The sequence below is a fragment of the Schistocerca nitens genome, chromosome 1 (assembly GCF_023898315.1).
Source record: "Schistocerca nitens isolate TAMUIC-IGC-003100 chromosome 1, iqSchNite1.1, whole genome shotgun sequence".
Taxonomy (NCBI): Eukaryota; Metazoa; Arthropoda; class Insecta; order Orthoptera; family Acrididae; genus Schistocerca; species Schistocerca nitens.
In genome coordinates this window covers 1182006883-1182021982 of record NC_064614.1, presented here as the reverse complement: position 1 = coordinate 1182021982, position 15100 = coordinate 1182006883, and the positions used below count along the sequence as shown (strand labels likewise).

Below are 15100 nucleotides of genomic sequence, written 5' to 3'. Positions count from 1 at the left end.
TGACAATCAGGTTTCTGAAAAGTTGTAAATGTTGAACACATTTGGTTTAAAGGAGACTGTCACTGAAAAGCAAAAGTGTTGTGCTGTTGACAGGTACACAAAAAAGAAAGAAAATGCAATAGCTTTCAAAGTCATTGTTTGACAAGATAGTGAGAGTTGTAGATCTTTTGCAACCGGATCTGTATCTTATACCTAGATTGCTGACCTTGTCATGAACTATGACCAAAAGCACAATAAAATTCTTGGCAAATTTTAATGCTGATTTCCTCTTCTATAAGACAACCCAGCAGAGATAAGGACGTTGTTACGATCTATAGTGTAATGGATAATGCATTTGACTACAAAGCAGAAGATTTTATGTTTCAGGGTCATAAAGTTTTTAAAGTGTTACACAGAATGCAAAAATAGTGTTAGCAAGAAATCATTGTGCAGTTGTTTCAGTGGTGGAATGTACTACATATAGCTTTGCATTAATTTTAGCTGGAGAAATGGACAGCTGTTAATAAATGCATTTAGTTTGAGTACACACAAATACTTTTTTGGAAAGCATTGCTAGTGGTAAAGGTATCACCAGACCAACAACACATCAAGTTGTAGGATGGTGAGTTATGGTATACAGACAGATATCAATGTGAATGAGCTTTATGACAGTAGGAGCAGAAGCTAGCCAGTGATGTTATAGGCATCACGTGACTCAAATGGAATGTTGTAACGGGCTTTCTAATTTTTTGAATTTTTTAAAAAAAATACGGAAATTCAAGAGAAAAGGAAACATGTTATGGGCATAAAATAACAAAATTAAACATTTAAGGTGCTTTCCAGAAAATTGTCAAATACTCTATTCACATGAAACAATTTGATGGTAAGAATGATTAACATCTAAAACTGGGGCAAAAATGTCTTACCAATTTGGGGGGGGGGGGGTTACTGGTGATTCGTAGGAAATAACAAAAAGTACAGCCGGAGACTAAAAGATAAATAAATCTTAAAGAAGGGGGAGTAGTGGGATATGAGGAAATAACCAAGGAAAAATTAAAATATACACTAATAATAAAACTTAAGAAAGAAACAGACTGCAGTAGAAAAGCATGTAGGATGTAGTTGATAAATTTATTGATATGCAGATTTGCTAGTGGCGCTGTTACTAGGTGAAGTAGAAATACACCAACAATATTTCGGAGGTTGTTCAGCAACACTTTCTAAGTATTTCTGGTTTGTGGGAATGGCCGCCGGAAGGTATTGACGTTTGCAGAATTGATGTGTAAGGCAGTCATTGCAGCGTATAGCAATGATTGTGGTATACATAACGTGGTATGTTGTATGGTAATCGGCTATATGTGGAGTTAACCATAAAAGTGTTTTTAGGCTGGTTTTTGTGTGGGTTAGGTCACTTTTGTTTCGGTGCACTTGGCTGTAATACACAAAACATATGGGAGAGGCTGATATTGCTTTACTCACTGTATTCAAACATTGGACAAGATACACATGAGGTGTTAATGGTTCATCATCCGTATCATCATTTACAGGTATTGTGTCGCCACAAGACTGTGCAGATGTCTTAAAGTTACGGTAATAACTGTGGTACACCGGGGGGGGGGGGGGTATGAATTGCATCAAGGTCATTAAACCAAACCAGTCTTTTCATCACACTAATAGCGTGTCCATTGGGATATAGTATGTCCAGGGTCTCAATTACTTTCGACCCTCGTTTAGCAAAACGGACATCGGCAAACGGGACATCTGGCTCATTGAAGTACTTATAAAACATGAAATGAGGAGAGGATGCTTTATACTGAAGCCACTGAATATGGAACCATTGCACCCTGGTATTTTGCGTCGACATTTTATGGTTACGTATGTTTCTCTCTAAACATACTGTGGACATGAAATCATTCCTTGTAATCGGTATAGTGGTGAAGGTTTGTTTTCGTACAGTGATAATGACATTCATCCAGTCAGAGGGTGTGTGTATATGTGAAATTTCCTTGTTCTTCACGATGATACCAAAGTTCTAGTCACATGGTAGGTATGAATGCCCACTGACTAGGAATTTGTGGTGGATTACTTCCAGTGTGAAGTCTGTGTGTAGAACCATGAATTGACACAGTAAGGCCATTTTTATATTCCGATTTTCCCGTCAGATTGATCCGAGTACAAAATCAGTCGCTTTGTTTGGATGTTATGTTTAATGTAATGCATGAGTCTCGATCCAATTCTTGCGGTCCTCGGGATGCTTTGCCCTCACTCCGTACATACATGGTATCTTTCTTGGTACATAGGTCGTATATTCCAAGGCAGTATGTCCACAATTGCTGCTTGTAGTAACAGATACCTGTTGTAAGTACCGGTGTCGGTAAAGTCCTCATCAAATCAAATGCAATCACAGTCATATCGTTGTCCTGGTGCCTCCCTTTTGCTGCATCGCAATGCGTTTCCATCGCACGCTCTTGGCCTTTTGTTGATCTTACTCTGTTTCCCATTCCCATTTACCCTTCTCTTCTGCGGTGTCGACTGCAGCATGTTTGATGTTATAGAGGTCACATTTACGGCAGGAATCACTTACAGGAGGATGAAAGGACAGATCAAATCTTGTATTAATTACCTGACCAAACAGGTAGTACGAGACCAGATCATTGTGCTCGGATTTATATAAATGGTATAACTTCCCCAAGCTCAAGTCTGGTGACAAATACTTCTGATCCACTGTTTCATTCATTCATGCGTAATGGCTCAGATACGCTGGAAACTGTTTTATGAAGCTCACTACCATAAATGTCTTTGCTATTGGTGTTTTGTTCTTAGCAGGGCATGTGCCTCGCTTATTGATGAGTGGGGTCTGATGCTGCACTTTGTGCGAAAGAACACGTGTAATCCTACTGTCTGATATATACAAAATGTTTGTAAAGAACGTTTTACACACTTTCACGTCCACGCCCTCTTCACTCTGGAAATGGTATAGGCGTTTTATTACTTGTCACGACTCTGTAGTACCATAGGAATATGTGTGTTCTGTAAGGACTACCTTCACCATAGCAAAAATGTATGCTGACTGGAAGTCGAAACTACCTAATGCATAGATAGAATAAGTCAAATAAATGTTGGTGGGGTTCAGGTGAAAAATATCGACCACATTCCTTCTGACACGTGCATGCTTAGAGTGTGGGACATTTCCTTGGCACTACATTTCCTTTCACATTAATGTATTCTTCCTCTTTCAATTGCTTTTCTTTTCGAATGTCCTGGGCCTGAGGTGTGCATTCCGGACCTGTTTTCTTCCTTGTTGCGGTGCGATTACGGTGTCAGTACCATGACCCCCTCCGATACGTCCATGGTTGACGTAGTGGGTGTGGTATCCTTCGATGTACCAGGTAGATTGGGTTCTGCTGACATCATGCATAACTCATCCGCTGTACCACTTGTATGCTGGCCAAATCGGCCAGGTGCACGTTCCACGTCTGAGGCATCGGTAATAGTGTCCGATCCTGATAGGTCTGAAATGGAAATGTTCCTTATCTGCACCGGTGTCCACATCAAATCATATGAGTCCAACAAGGGAACATAACACCATCCTTACCTTGCAATGCAGCTTCGACATTGTTACCAGGGCTACTGCACGTTGTTTTGTAGTACACGCGCGCGCGCACACGCACGCACGCACACACACACACTAATGACCGTTCAGCAGTGTAGACCACAATACTGAGAGTCTATACTGTAGCTGTGTCCTCCGTCAGCCGTCACATGCTGCATGATGTACGGTATGCTGTCCCACGGGCCTGCTCGTTGTGCATACATGGCCATTATTGCGCCCCATTTCGTATGACACTGCACGGTGCATAAGCAAAATCTGACGCTGTCACATTGTACCTGGTGTCTGAATACATGTTCGGTAATTGTAGGATCTAATGGTAGGGCATAAAGTGATTTTCTGTGTGAATATCTCATTTTTTCCAAAAATGTGGGTTAGGCCACTATTGTGCTGGTAGCCTCATTTATAGTTGTATCTGTATTCCCTTGAAAATATCTTCACAACCAGTGTGAATATTGACAGTATGCAGTGTGTGTCTTATATGGAAACAAACTTGTTTTGTTCACTTATGCAATTTTCTGTTGACAGCTATAACGTCCACTTTATTCTTTGCTTTCATGTTTGCATTCAGTATGGTTTCGTTCTGTACCTTGTTTGTTTTGCCTGAAAGTTGTTGTATTGCCCTTTGTTTGCCCTTTGTTTGCCCTATTTGTTGATTGCATATTACAAGTTTTTTTACTCTTATGAAAGAATTTTCACAGAAACAGAAGTAATTAGGGTAACAAACTGAATACATTCTAATTACATTATTACCTTGTAATAAACCACCAGAGATCTTGGGTTCTTTATAGCAAAATACTCAGAAAATATATCTGAAATTTTGTCAGATTCGCCTTGTATATTGAATTATAGCACTCATAATGTTTAACATAATTTTATGTAAACCTTTCATTCAATTTAAATCTTTAGTTAACATTCGTATATTGGTCCTACAACTTACTACTCTAGGGATGTTGAAGAAATTTCAGTAGTTGATTGAACCATAAAAGGTGACTGCATGTCCTTTCATAGATTTTACCTGTATGAAATATGAGTTACTCTTCATGTAATTGTAATGTTACTGTTTTGTGATTCTTTTCCAGAAAGAAGCGGTGTTTTACATCTCATTATCAGAACCTGTAATTATGAGAAGCTGTGGTGAAACAATTAGCTGTACTGACTTAAAATGTAGAGAGGCCTGGTCAGAAAAACCAAAGGAAGGAGCAAGTAGGAGTGATGTGGAAATACCAATGACAGACATGACTATTGGTAATGAACACTCTGTTTATTCATTTATTTATTTTAGAGGTAGATGTTTATATGGCCATCCTTTCTCAAATATTACTGCTTAGACTGACAACTTTGTAAGTAATGAACAAAACATCAGGGTAGGCAAACACCAACTTGCAGCTGAATGTATTGAGTGGATGGGTGGGGGGGAGCAGCTTCCTTTTTCACCATTCTTGTAATTTCTGTGTAATAATAATAATAATAATAATAATAATAATAATAATAATAATAATATAATTACAAGTTATATGATTGTATTCTGTCACTTCCACAGAATTTTTAAATAACATTTCTCCATTCGATGTTTGTTGTTGTCATGGATAATTAGTAGATTGGAGTGAGTGGTATATATCATTGCCTACTTTATAGAATAATTTGAGACTAACCTGATATGGTTCCACATAATGTATATGCATGAAGTGATCTTAATGTGAAACATGTTGGTTGTTTAAAAGATGGAGAACAATGTTCAGATGAATTCTACTGGTTTGGTTATAGTTGAAGCATGACAGTATTTCTTTAAGTATTTTGCAAATTTTTCTGCAGTATGTAAACATCTAGCTATGCATCATATTATTTGCCACATTTTTATGACACTGAATTAAGGGGAGTTTCTGGTTTACTGGCTTTAAATCTTAAAAGATCGTACTATGTAGTTTTCCTTACTTCATTTATTAATTATATAATTAGCTGGAGTTTGATGACTGTAGAGCTGTCTTGGTGTGTAGTGAGTATCCCTAACTCACCCTTTTTCCTGTGAATTAAAACAGTAATGGTAGCTACTTTTTAATTTTATTGCTGTTGTCATCCATTGTTTCATGTTGCTTGAGACCTATTGTGCAACCTGCCATGTATTTTGTACTTATTCCACAGCCCTCTAACTGTCGTAGATCATAATGAAAGAACAGATACCCTGCCGTACTGTGGTCTACAACTACTGGTTTATTGTTTAATGATGACAGAATTGCTGCACTGGTAAAGAGTCAGAAAGGCCTGTTGGTTGGGCGTGACACGCTTTTTATTTTTTATAACCGACTAAGTAGATGTTCCTGCCAAAATCTGCTCAATTTCTGTAATGGTGATTCATTCAGCTTTTTAAATTCTTTTAAAGTTTCTGTTCTACTATCAAATAAGCAGATAAGTGAGATAAGAAATGTAGGGTCTTGGTATCATATGTGTATCACATTTTCATCAGATACACTTTCTTTTGTTACACATTAAAGAAAGATTGCTGCAATTAGAGATTTATGATTTATTTAAATCCATGACTAGCTTTTGGCCTTGATGTGTACGCCTTTTCTGAGTGGGTCTGAAACACTCATTGTAGATGCATAATACAATGGATTAAAAAAATAATAACAATAATTGCGTCTGCCTGGGTTGCATACAATGTAATGTAGTGGCTAGCTTTGCTGGCTGGTGTGCTGCTGGTTGCTAGTTCAAATCAGTTACAAGCAGTTATTGGTTATTCAGTATTTATCATTTCTCAAAAATTCTTGAAATTTCTTACATTTGTAATGTTTTTATATCATGGAATATTTGATGTTAGTGTAGGGAGTAGCACTCTCTTTCCACAGAATTAAGTTCTGTTCTCATTGTACATTTGTGTTCATAAAAACATGCTTTCAGTGCTAAGTGTTGTACTTCACTGATGACCATGCTTTTAGATTTTGATTGGATTGTGGTTATGATGTGACATTGCAGAATGAAATTTTCACTCTGCAGCAGAGTGTGCGCTGATATGAAACTTCCTGGCAGATTAAAACTGTGTGCTGGACCGAGACTTGAACTCGGGACTTTAGCCTTTAGGGGGCAAGTGCTCTAGCACTTGCCCGCAAGCATGTTGTTTTAATCTGCCAGGAAGTGTCATGATGTGACATTGTTTGGTGGATATGTTGGTTACTTCAAAATATCATCATCATTTTGGCTCCAGAGAGGCAACAAAAATGCTTTTGTCTACACGGACAGGAACTGGAATACAAGCAGTACTTTGTTCCCAGGTTCAGTATATTCAGGACACTATTGAGATTCCAAAACAGCAGAAAGTCAGCTGCACATCAGACAGCCATCATTGTTTCTCGAGATGCTGCTCAGTATCCAGTGAAATGGCTGAAAAGATTTGGCCAATTTGTGAAATACAGTAGGTGTGATGACAAGATGTACTTAGTAAATGGATATTTTTACTTGCGAGGCAAAGCCCAGCTGTGATTTGAGAACAGTGAAGAGCAGCATGGTAGCTGCGACAAATTTCAGGCTAAACTGAAGGAAAGATTTGTTAACAGTCAGCAAAGTCGTTTTACCAGAAGAAAGAACAATTAAAGAACAGAACCCAGTACCATGAGGAACTGATATAGTCTTAAATGCATAATGTGTTGGCTTTCATCCCCATCGTGAATTCAAATGTATTAGAAGTTAACAGAAACTCACCCTTCGTTAAAGGGGTCACAGAAGACATGTACCAAGCTCTTCTGGTAAAGTATGTCAAAACAACAGAGAAACTTAAGCAGTGTCGGTGTGTAAAGGAAATGTATGAGAATTGAGTCAGATGTAAGAAGTAAGATTGACTCCCATATGTGGTCCCTGTGGGAGTTGCGGAAATCTATCGTGACCTAACCCCTCTCGTATGCCAGGTGGTAAGAGAAGAGATACAGTATATGATGCCACATAGTAAACAAGAGAACGCAGCCACAATTGTCAACAGAGTCAGTAGGTACTAGAGAATGTTTAAAAAGTAGTGTATCAATCTTTAGCACTAACCTCTGCCATCAGTCAAATGTGCTAGGAAGAACGGACTAGGCCGACTTGCAATTATGTCGCAACCATCAAACTACAACCTGGCAGGTACACCGGACTCCTCGTCTGGATGATAAAGAACAAAATGCCCAGTGTGTTTCCACTGTGGACCCCTGTATTACTGCAGTGAAAGAAGACAAATGTTCAGTGACTACTACACCACCAGATGTCAACCATCACAATAATTCTATTCATGCCAGTCAACTGCAATCTTTGGGATGAAGCCTGTCGCTGTACTCTGGACGAGGTCAAACCCCCCCCCCCCCCTCCCCAAACATGTCATAGCCATTCCCTGTTGCTGTACAGAGGTACCAGCTGCTTAACTATCCCCCAAATTCAGGAAAATTAAGCAAGCCAAGCATCTGCGGAAGTGAGGCTGCCACGGACGCAAATCCAAAATGTTGGATAATGTCATAATTGATGTCATCATTGACAGCCAACCTGTCTAGGCACTACTGTATTTACTCGAATCTAAGCCGCACCTGAAAAATGAGACTCGAAATCAAGGAAAAAAAAGTTTCCTGAATCTAAGCCGCACCTGAAATTTGAGACTCGAAATTCAAGAGGAGAGAAAAGTTTTAGGCCGCACCTCCAAATTGAAACAAAGTTGGTCCATTTTAATATGAGACACAATTTAGGTCAAATGAATGACTATACAGCTACAGTAGTTTGGTTCGAGTCGTAAGCTTAGCAGTTAAGCTTTACCAGGTAGCCATTGCTATGCATCAGGCGCTCCGTCCGTATTTATACGGGTACCCTTCCTTTTTCACGTGCTTCGTCTGTTTTGAATTGATTGCTTATTTTTTGATCTGATAAGTGCCATTTTCTTTGTTATAGGTGTTTATGTCACTCTAAGCTGAAAATGCATTACTGTACTGTGTCATGCATTGTTTGTCGCATTCTGATAGTGCGTGTTTACGGCCTGTCGCTGCTCGCGGCATGCCTTGCTTTTGTGCACGCTACCGCCGCTTACCATTAAAGAAAAAGAGAAAAAAAAAATAAACCAGAGAGAGAGAGAGGAATCATCTCATTAGCGAAACAATGGCAAGAGACTGCTATTTGTTATTACTTACACTGCTGCTTTCTTTGATAGTGATCAACAAGAACCAAATAATAGACTGCGTATGTTAGAAGTTGTTCTGAACGAGAGTTTAGCGAAAATTTTTCCCCGTTTGAAAATCTTTGCAGACTCCTCTTTAGTACATTACATTACATTCTGCACAGAAATTAGTCATCTTAGATTTAAAAATCTAGTCAATTGCCGTGCTTCATTTCTGACTGTATCGCTATTAGCCATAAGAATAATACGAATATAAACGTGACAGGATATCTATATTCTTCTGCGTTTGCTGTTGTCTCACTCTAGTTTCGTAGTTTATTAGGCAGACAGGATTTAAATGAGATAGCAGCAAACACGAAAGAATACATCGCAAAATGTTTATATTCGTATTATTCTTATGGTGAAGAGAATACTGCATGTGATTCACAATTCATAAAAGTTCCTATTAGCAATCATCTTTTCTCACAGGTAGGAAAAAAATTCAGAATGTAGAGTTGGCCATATTGACAAAAACCCCAAACAGTCTTTGCCAGTCGGATTTTCGTAGTACATTGAAATGCTGCTACATTCGAAGATGAACAATACAGAATTTGTATTTACTTCATTGGATAATGTATGAAAATGCAGTGGTCGAAGCTCGTCTTCCACCCTTTTTTTTTTAATTTACTTACTGACGCAGAGGTTTTGGCGCCAGTATTTTATCTTTGTGCCTGCAAAGCAAGTCTGTGTAGCGCTACATATATTCGACGGCAGAAATTAGTTGTGGCGGCACCCACCAACATTTTTCAGAACTTCCGCTTACTTTGCACTCGATTCTAAGCCGCAGGCGGTTTTTTGGATAACAAAAAACGGAAAAAAAGTGCGGCTTAGATTCGAGTAAATACGGTAGTTGACTGAGGGTCTTCATTTCTGATATGTCAAATGCTTCTCATTGTCAGCTAAAGTGATTGTGCTGAAAGCCGCAAGTTTGAGATACATCCTGCCAACAGGACCCTGAATTGCGGGAATAATTACCAGTGTACAGAAAGAACAGCTTTTCAGATTTATTGTTTTAACAAAATGTAATAATAGTGTCATTCTTGGATGGAACTTTGTGCAGGCATCACCAAGCACACATAACAAAGATTGCTCAGGGCAGTTGTCTGCTGTCATCAATAAGGCACATTCCAATCATCAGTCTGGACGCTCAGTTAAATGAAGCTTTTGTTGGTTTGCGAGTGCAATTGTCAAAGCAGCCCAACTCATCCCTAAAGATATGTGAATAGGAGCAACCAAACCAGTCTGGGAAGGGCAGCTTAGTTTTATTGATAGAGAAACTACTATCAGACTGCCAATAGGATCTGGGTTGTCTGAGGAATAACGTCGTTGAGAGTTAACCAATCGTTGCCAGTTTTCGCATGCCTTCAGATCTGGGGTGGAGAGAAAACTGATGAAGTGGCCCACAGCAAAATACTGTATCGACACTAGGGATCATCCACCAGTTAGCCAGTGTTTGCATAGGGGGTTCATAGGTTGAACAACAGATGATCTGGGAGGAAGTGGTGAAGAAGCTGCAAGATGACATCAGTGAGCCTTCAGAGTGTTCTTCGTGCTCTCTTGTGGTCTTTGGGAAGAAGGATGGCACACGGCATTTCTGCATCAACCACTGATGTTTGAATAAAATTACAAAGAAAGACGCCCACCCATTGCCAAGCATTGATGTCACCCTAGACTGCTTGAAAGGGCCACAGTATTTCTTTCAACTATGGGGACACAGGTAAATCGAAACCGACCAGGAAAAAAGACTGCCTTTATAACTGCTGATGGCCTCTGGGTTTGTAATTAACTGCCTTTTTGGATTGTGCAACTCACAAGCCACCATCAGACTATGATGGTCAACCTTCTTCGACACCTTAAGTGGACACTGTGTCTTTGCTGTGTTGGTGTCATTGCCATTTTTTCAAAGACATTTGAAGAACTTCTAAACTGCTATACAACCATGTTGAAGTGCTTTTAAACTGCAGATCTGCACCTGATTCCGAAGAAGTGCCTCTTCATCACCCAAGAAATAAAAATCTTGGTGCACCTAGTGAATGGGAATGGAATCCTCCATAACCTAACAGACAGAAAATAAGAACAGTCACAGAACAAAGTCCTAGGCACACATGTGATGTGAGAAGTTTTCTTGTGATGTGTTCATACTATCTATGATTCATGATGGATTTCTATACCAAGGTAAGCACCCTGCAAGAACTACTGCAGGAACATGCCAATTTTTCCTGGAACAAGGCACGAGAGAGATTTTTCCTTGTCCTTAAGGAGGCACTAACAACCTCGTCTGTCATAGTGTATGACAAGAATGTTGAGGACTTCACACTGAAGTTAGTGGTTCAGGAATATGTGCAGTGCTAGTACATATTCAGGAAGGTCCTGAAAAGAATAGCTTATGGTTTCAGAGTACTCTCATAGTCAGAAAAAAACTACTGTAGTACCGAGAAGATTGATTTGAAGTTGTGTGGGCCATAAATAACAGCAAGCTCCAGCCTTATTTATATGGCAAACTATTCACCATTGTGATGTACCACCATTCTCCATGCTGGTCGACTATCCTGAATGTTCCATCAGGTCAGCTGCTGAGATGGGCATTGAGTATGACGGCACAGTGGTATATAAAAATACACACAAAATACAAGGACGTCAACTGTCATTCAAGAAATCTTTTGACAGAACACAGCAGTGTGATGCATGAAATCTGTCATCGCTGCATTAAATGATATAACTGCTGAACAGAGGGTAGATCCAGCAATACTGAAATCCATTCACCTCAAAGAATAAGGAACTGACTTCATCATTCCAGCTCATCTATTCTGAAGTTTTTAAACAACACTCCAACATCTGGTCGCCTGGGATTTGTGAACACACTGGAGTAATCAGACACAGGTATCATTGGACATGTTTCTACTGATCGATTAGATACTGTGTGAGCCACTGTAAGGAATGCCAGTGGTTGAAGAATGTGAAGCTGTTGCCTCTGGGGTATCTGGTACCAACTCCACCTGCAGCAGCACAGCTCTTTCTGCTCCACAGACGTGAGACCAAAATAACAATGGATACATTGTTCCTGTTTTAGCAGGATGGTACTCAGGATGATTACATGAAGCATCTCTCACCAGGACTGAAGAGGCGACACAGCTGTTTCACTTATGCGTTCTGGACATTCAGGAGAAAGAGCGAGAGCGCCATAACACCGAGCACTGGCCCTTGTTACACAGCGTGGGAGATGTGGTATGGATCTGTAAGACTATGTGGACAGTGGGACTGTCATAAACTGTTGCTGAAAGGTTCCTGTTTTGCTGATTGGGCTCCGCATTCGAAGTTGAGGATTATGATTCTTTGTCAAGAAGGCAGAAGCACTGTAATGTCGTCAGTGTACTTCATATGTAGTGTAGCCCTACTGCTGTCCTGAGGTGCAGATTGATGGTGGGGGCTCCTCCTTCAGGGAAACTGAAAACACGCTCGTCGATTGTGAAGCTTCGACACTCATAATAGAGAAGAGAATGTGACAATACAAGCAGATTATGAGGATCCACTAGCACAGCCATACAGAGGACCGTTGACAAGATTTGGATCCAGGGTGTTGTAGTTGGCTCTAATGAGAACATTAGAAAGGAAATAGTGTAGTGAGCTGTGTTGCATGCAGCATGGTGTATTGGTTAGCATCACTGGCTGGTGTGTGCTGATCACTAGTTCAAACCTGACAACCAGGAATTATTTGTGAATTTTTTATTTTGTAATGTTCGTATAGTCTGCAGTATGTATTTGATGTTTGTATAAGCAGCAGCACACTCCATCCAGGTGTTCAGTTTTGTTCTGGCTGTACTTCGATGTTCGTAGTAAACATGCTTGCACTGCCAAGCATTGCACTTCATTGACAGCCCTTCTCATGGATTTGGACTTGTGGTTACAACATGAGAATATTTTTCATAATAGGACTTGAAAAACGAAACTTACCTATGCACAGCATAACTTCAGTAAAAATGTATATCTTACACGCTGCTGTTGTGAAGCAGCGCCAAATGTTTAAGAAAGTAAAAGTTGCCGGGATAAAAAAGTTATATGCTTAGTGATATAGTAAAAAAATCAACACTATGGAAGGAAGGCGTGTAGAGAAAATGGTAGAGATCTGTACTGCGAGATAAAATGATGTAATCAATGCCAAAGTTTGCCTCGTCTTGCCTTTGTGACACACAGTTGGTACTTGACACAAAATTAAAGTCTCTGTAAATGGTTCCATTCATCTTGCCTATTCCACGTATTGCCTAGGCAGTCTGGCCGAGTAGCAGAATCACATCCAGTATAGGAAATGAAATCCCCTAGAATGCATAGACAATCCCCAAGATGAACTATCTGCACCACTTTGCTGTGACATTTGTAAAACTGAACCTTTAAGTTGGCAGCGGAGGTCAGTGTCAGAACTTCATGTGATAACCTGGTTTCCTTGAAAGCTGTTATAGGAATATTAAGCCTGGCTGTTTCCAGGTTGATGGTGGCTATTTTGCACAGATTTTGAACTTCCACAGGTGGCCGGGAAGCCTTGCTTCATAGTTCAGATGCTCTGTGTTAAAGTAAACTGCCGCTACCCGTTTTAATTCCCGATGGTTGCAGGTGGGTGGAGTGTGCTCTCCATGGATGCTACTGTGCCCGGGACCCATTTTAGAAGCCAGTGAGCTTGCCTACTGATTGTGCCACCCTCTCAGCCTTGCAGATTCGTTCGACGGGAGTGATAACGTGCAACATGTGGAGTTAGGTCGTCTGCTTGCTTTTGCCACTCGTTTAGGTCGTCTGCTTGCTTTTGCTACCGTTTAGGTCGTCTGCTTGCTTTTGCCACTTGTTTCTGGTTGCACAATATTGACATATAACAAAAATACCAATTCTGGCATTTTGTTTGGAGGTGTTCTTCCCCTATAATGATATCGTACTGTGTGTATTTAATAACCAGAGTGTTCACCATATCTGCGTTAGTGATCAAGATATTATGTTGTTTTTAGTTCCTGATTAAGTTGTGAATTTGAATACAGTACAAACAGGCTGACAATTATTGAACTATACGAAAAAAATTAGTTGCTAACTATGGGGTTCATACTCTTGATTCAACTTGGAAACATTACTACAGGTATTCGGATTTACAGTTTGACAAGTTCGATATGCCTGCCATCCTTGGCAGTGATGTGGCACAGATGAATAGCGACTGTATGAGCTGCTGAAGTGTCGGAACATCGATGCTGTTTTGGGGCTATTGCTGTACACCTTGTCTTTAATATAGACCCACAAAAGAAATCACGTGTGTTCAGATCTGGAGAATATGGTGGCCAATTGAGGTCAATGCCAGTGGCCTGTGGGCACCTCAGAGCCAGAATGTGATCCCCAAAGTGCTGCTTGAGCACATCAAACACTCTCCTGCTTTGAAGGGGTTGAGCTCTGTCTTGCATGAACCACATCTTCTCGAAATCAGGGTCACTTTGGATAATGGGGATGAAATCATCTTCCAAAACCTCCATGTACCGTTTGGTAGTCACCCTGCCACCAAGGAATATTGCACTGATTATTCTGTGATTGGTCAACTGGACATTGCATACCACACAGTCACCCGTTGAGGAAGAAACTTCTCGATTGCGAAATGCAGATTTTGAGACCCCCAAATGCCCCAATTTTGCTTGTTGACGAACCCATCCAAATGAAAGTGCGCTTCATCTCGAAACCAAATGATGCATGCATGTACTAATTCCCATCATGCCCCGTGGCCAACCATGCAGTTTGAATGTCCTAACGCAAACTGTTCAGAAGTTACGATGATTCTATTTTATATTGTTCAGTAGCAGTAATTGTAACCCCTCACCATATAGCGGAGATGCTGAGTTGCTGAGTGTGTCTTCAGTTGCCTGAGACTGCAGTCTGCAGTCATGTTATACGTGTGTGTGTGTGGGGGGGGGGGGGGGGGTGTTTTTTTTTTTTTTTACTAATGTCTTACTTCATTTGTGGCAGTATTTTTTTGTTGTGCCTAACAGCGACTCAGCTTTTCTGCTGTATGGTGAATGGCAACTTTCCTTTTCATGATACTGTTACATTCCATCCAGGATCTTCCATTGTTTAGTAATTGTAACTCTGTAAGCATGCAACTGGAGTGGCTTTTCATTAATTGAATTTTCAGCTGCATGGTAAGAGTACCCACCAATTATGGAGAAGCTAATAATTTTCTTGCCCTGTCAAGTTCATCACTTCAAACAGTCCATAAATTCTCGTAAGCTGTATTGCCCATTGTCTCATGAACTTTGGACCTTAACTTACATTGTTGTTGATGTTGTTGTTCTTCGCATTAAGTGTCTCTGGGTTTGATCAAATGCCTTTCATAG

At 40.1% G+C, this 15100-nt stretch overlaps 1 protein-coding gene across 1 annotated transcript in view; it reads left to right on the top strand.

Moving 5' to 3' along the window:
• LOC126233282 (baculoviral IAP repeat-containing protein 6) overlaps nt 1-15100 on the top strand; it is a 321293-nt gene that overhangs the window by 19515 nt on the left and 286678 nt on the right. Inside the window, exon 7 of the mRNA XM_049942854.1 lies at nt 4672-4837. Coding sequence (XP_049798811.1) covers nt 4672-4837 — 166 coding nt within the window. The remainder of the gene's footprint in view (nt 1-4671; nt 4838-15100) is intronic.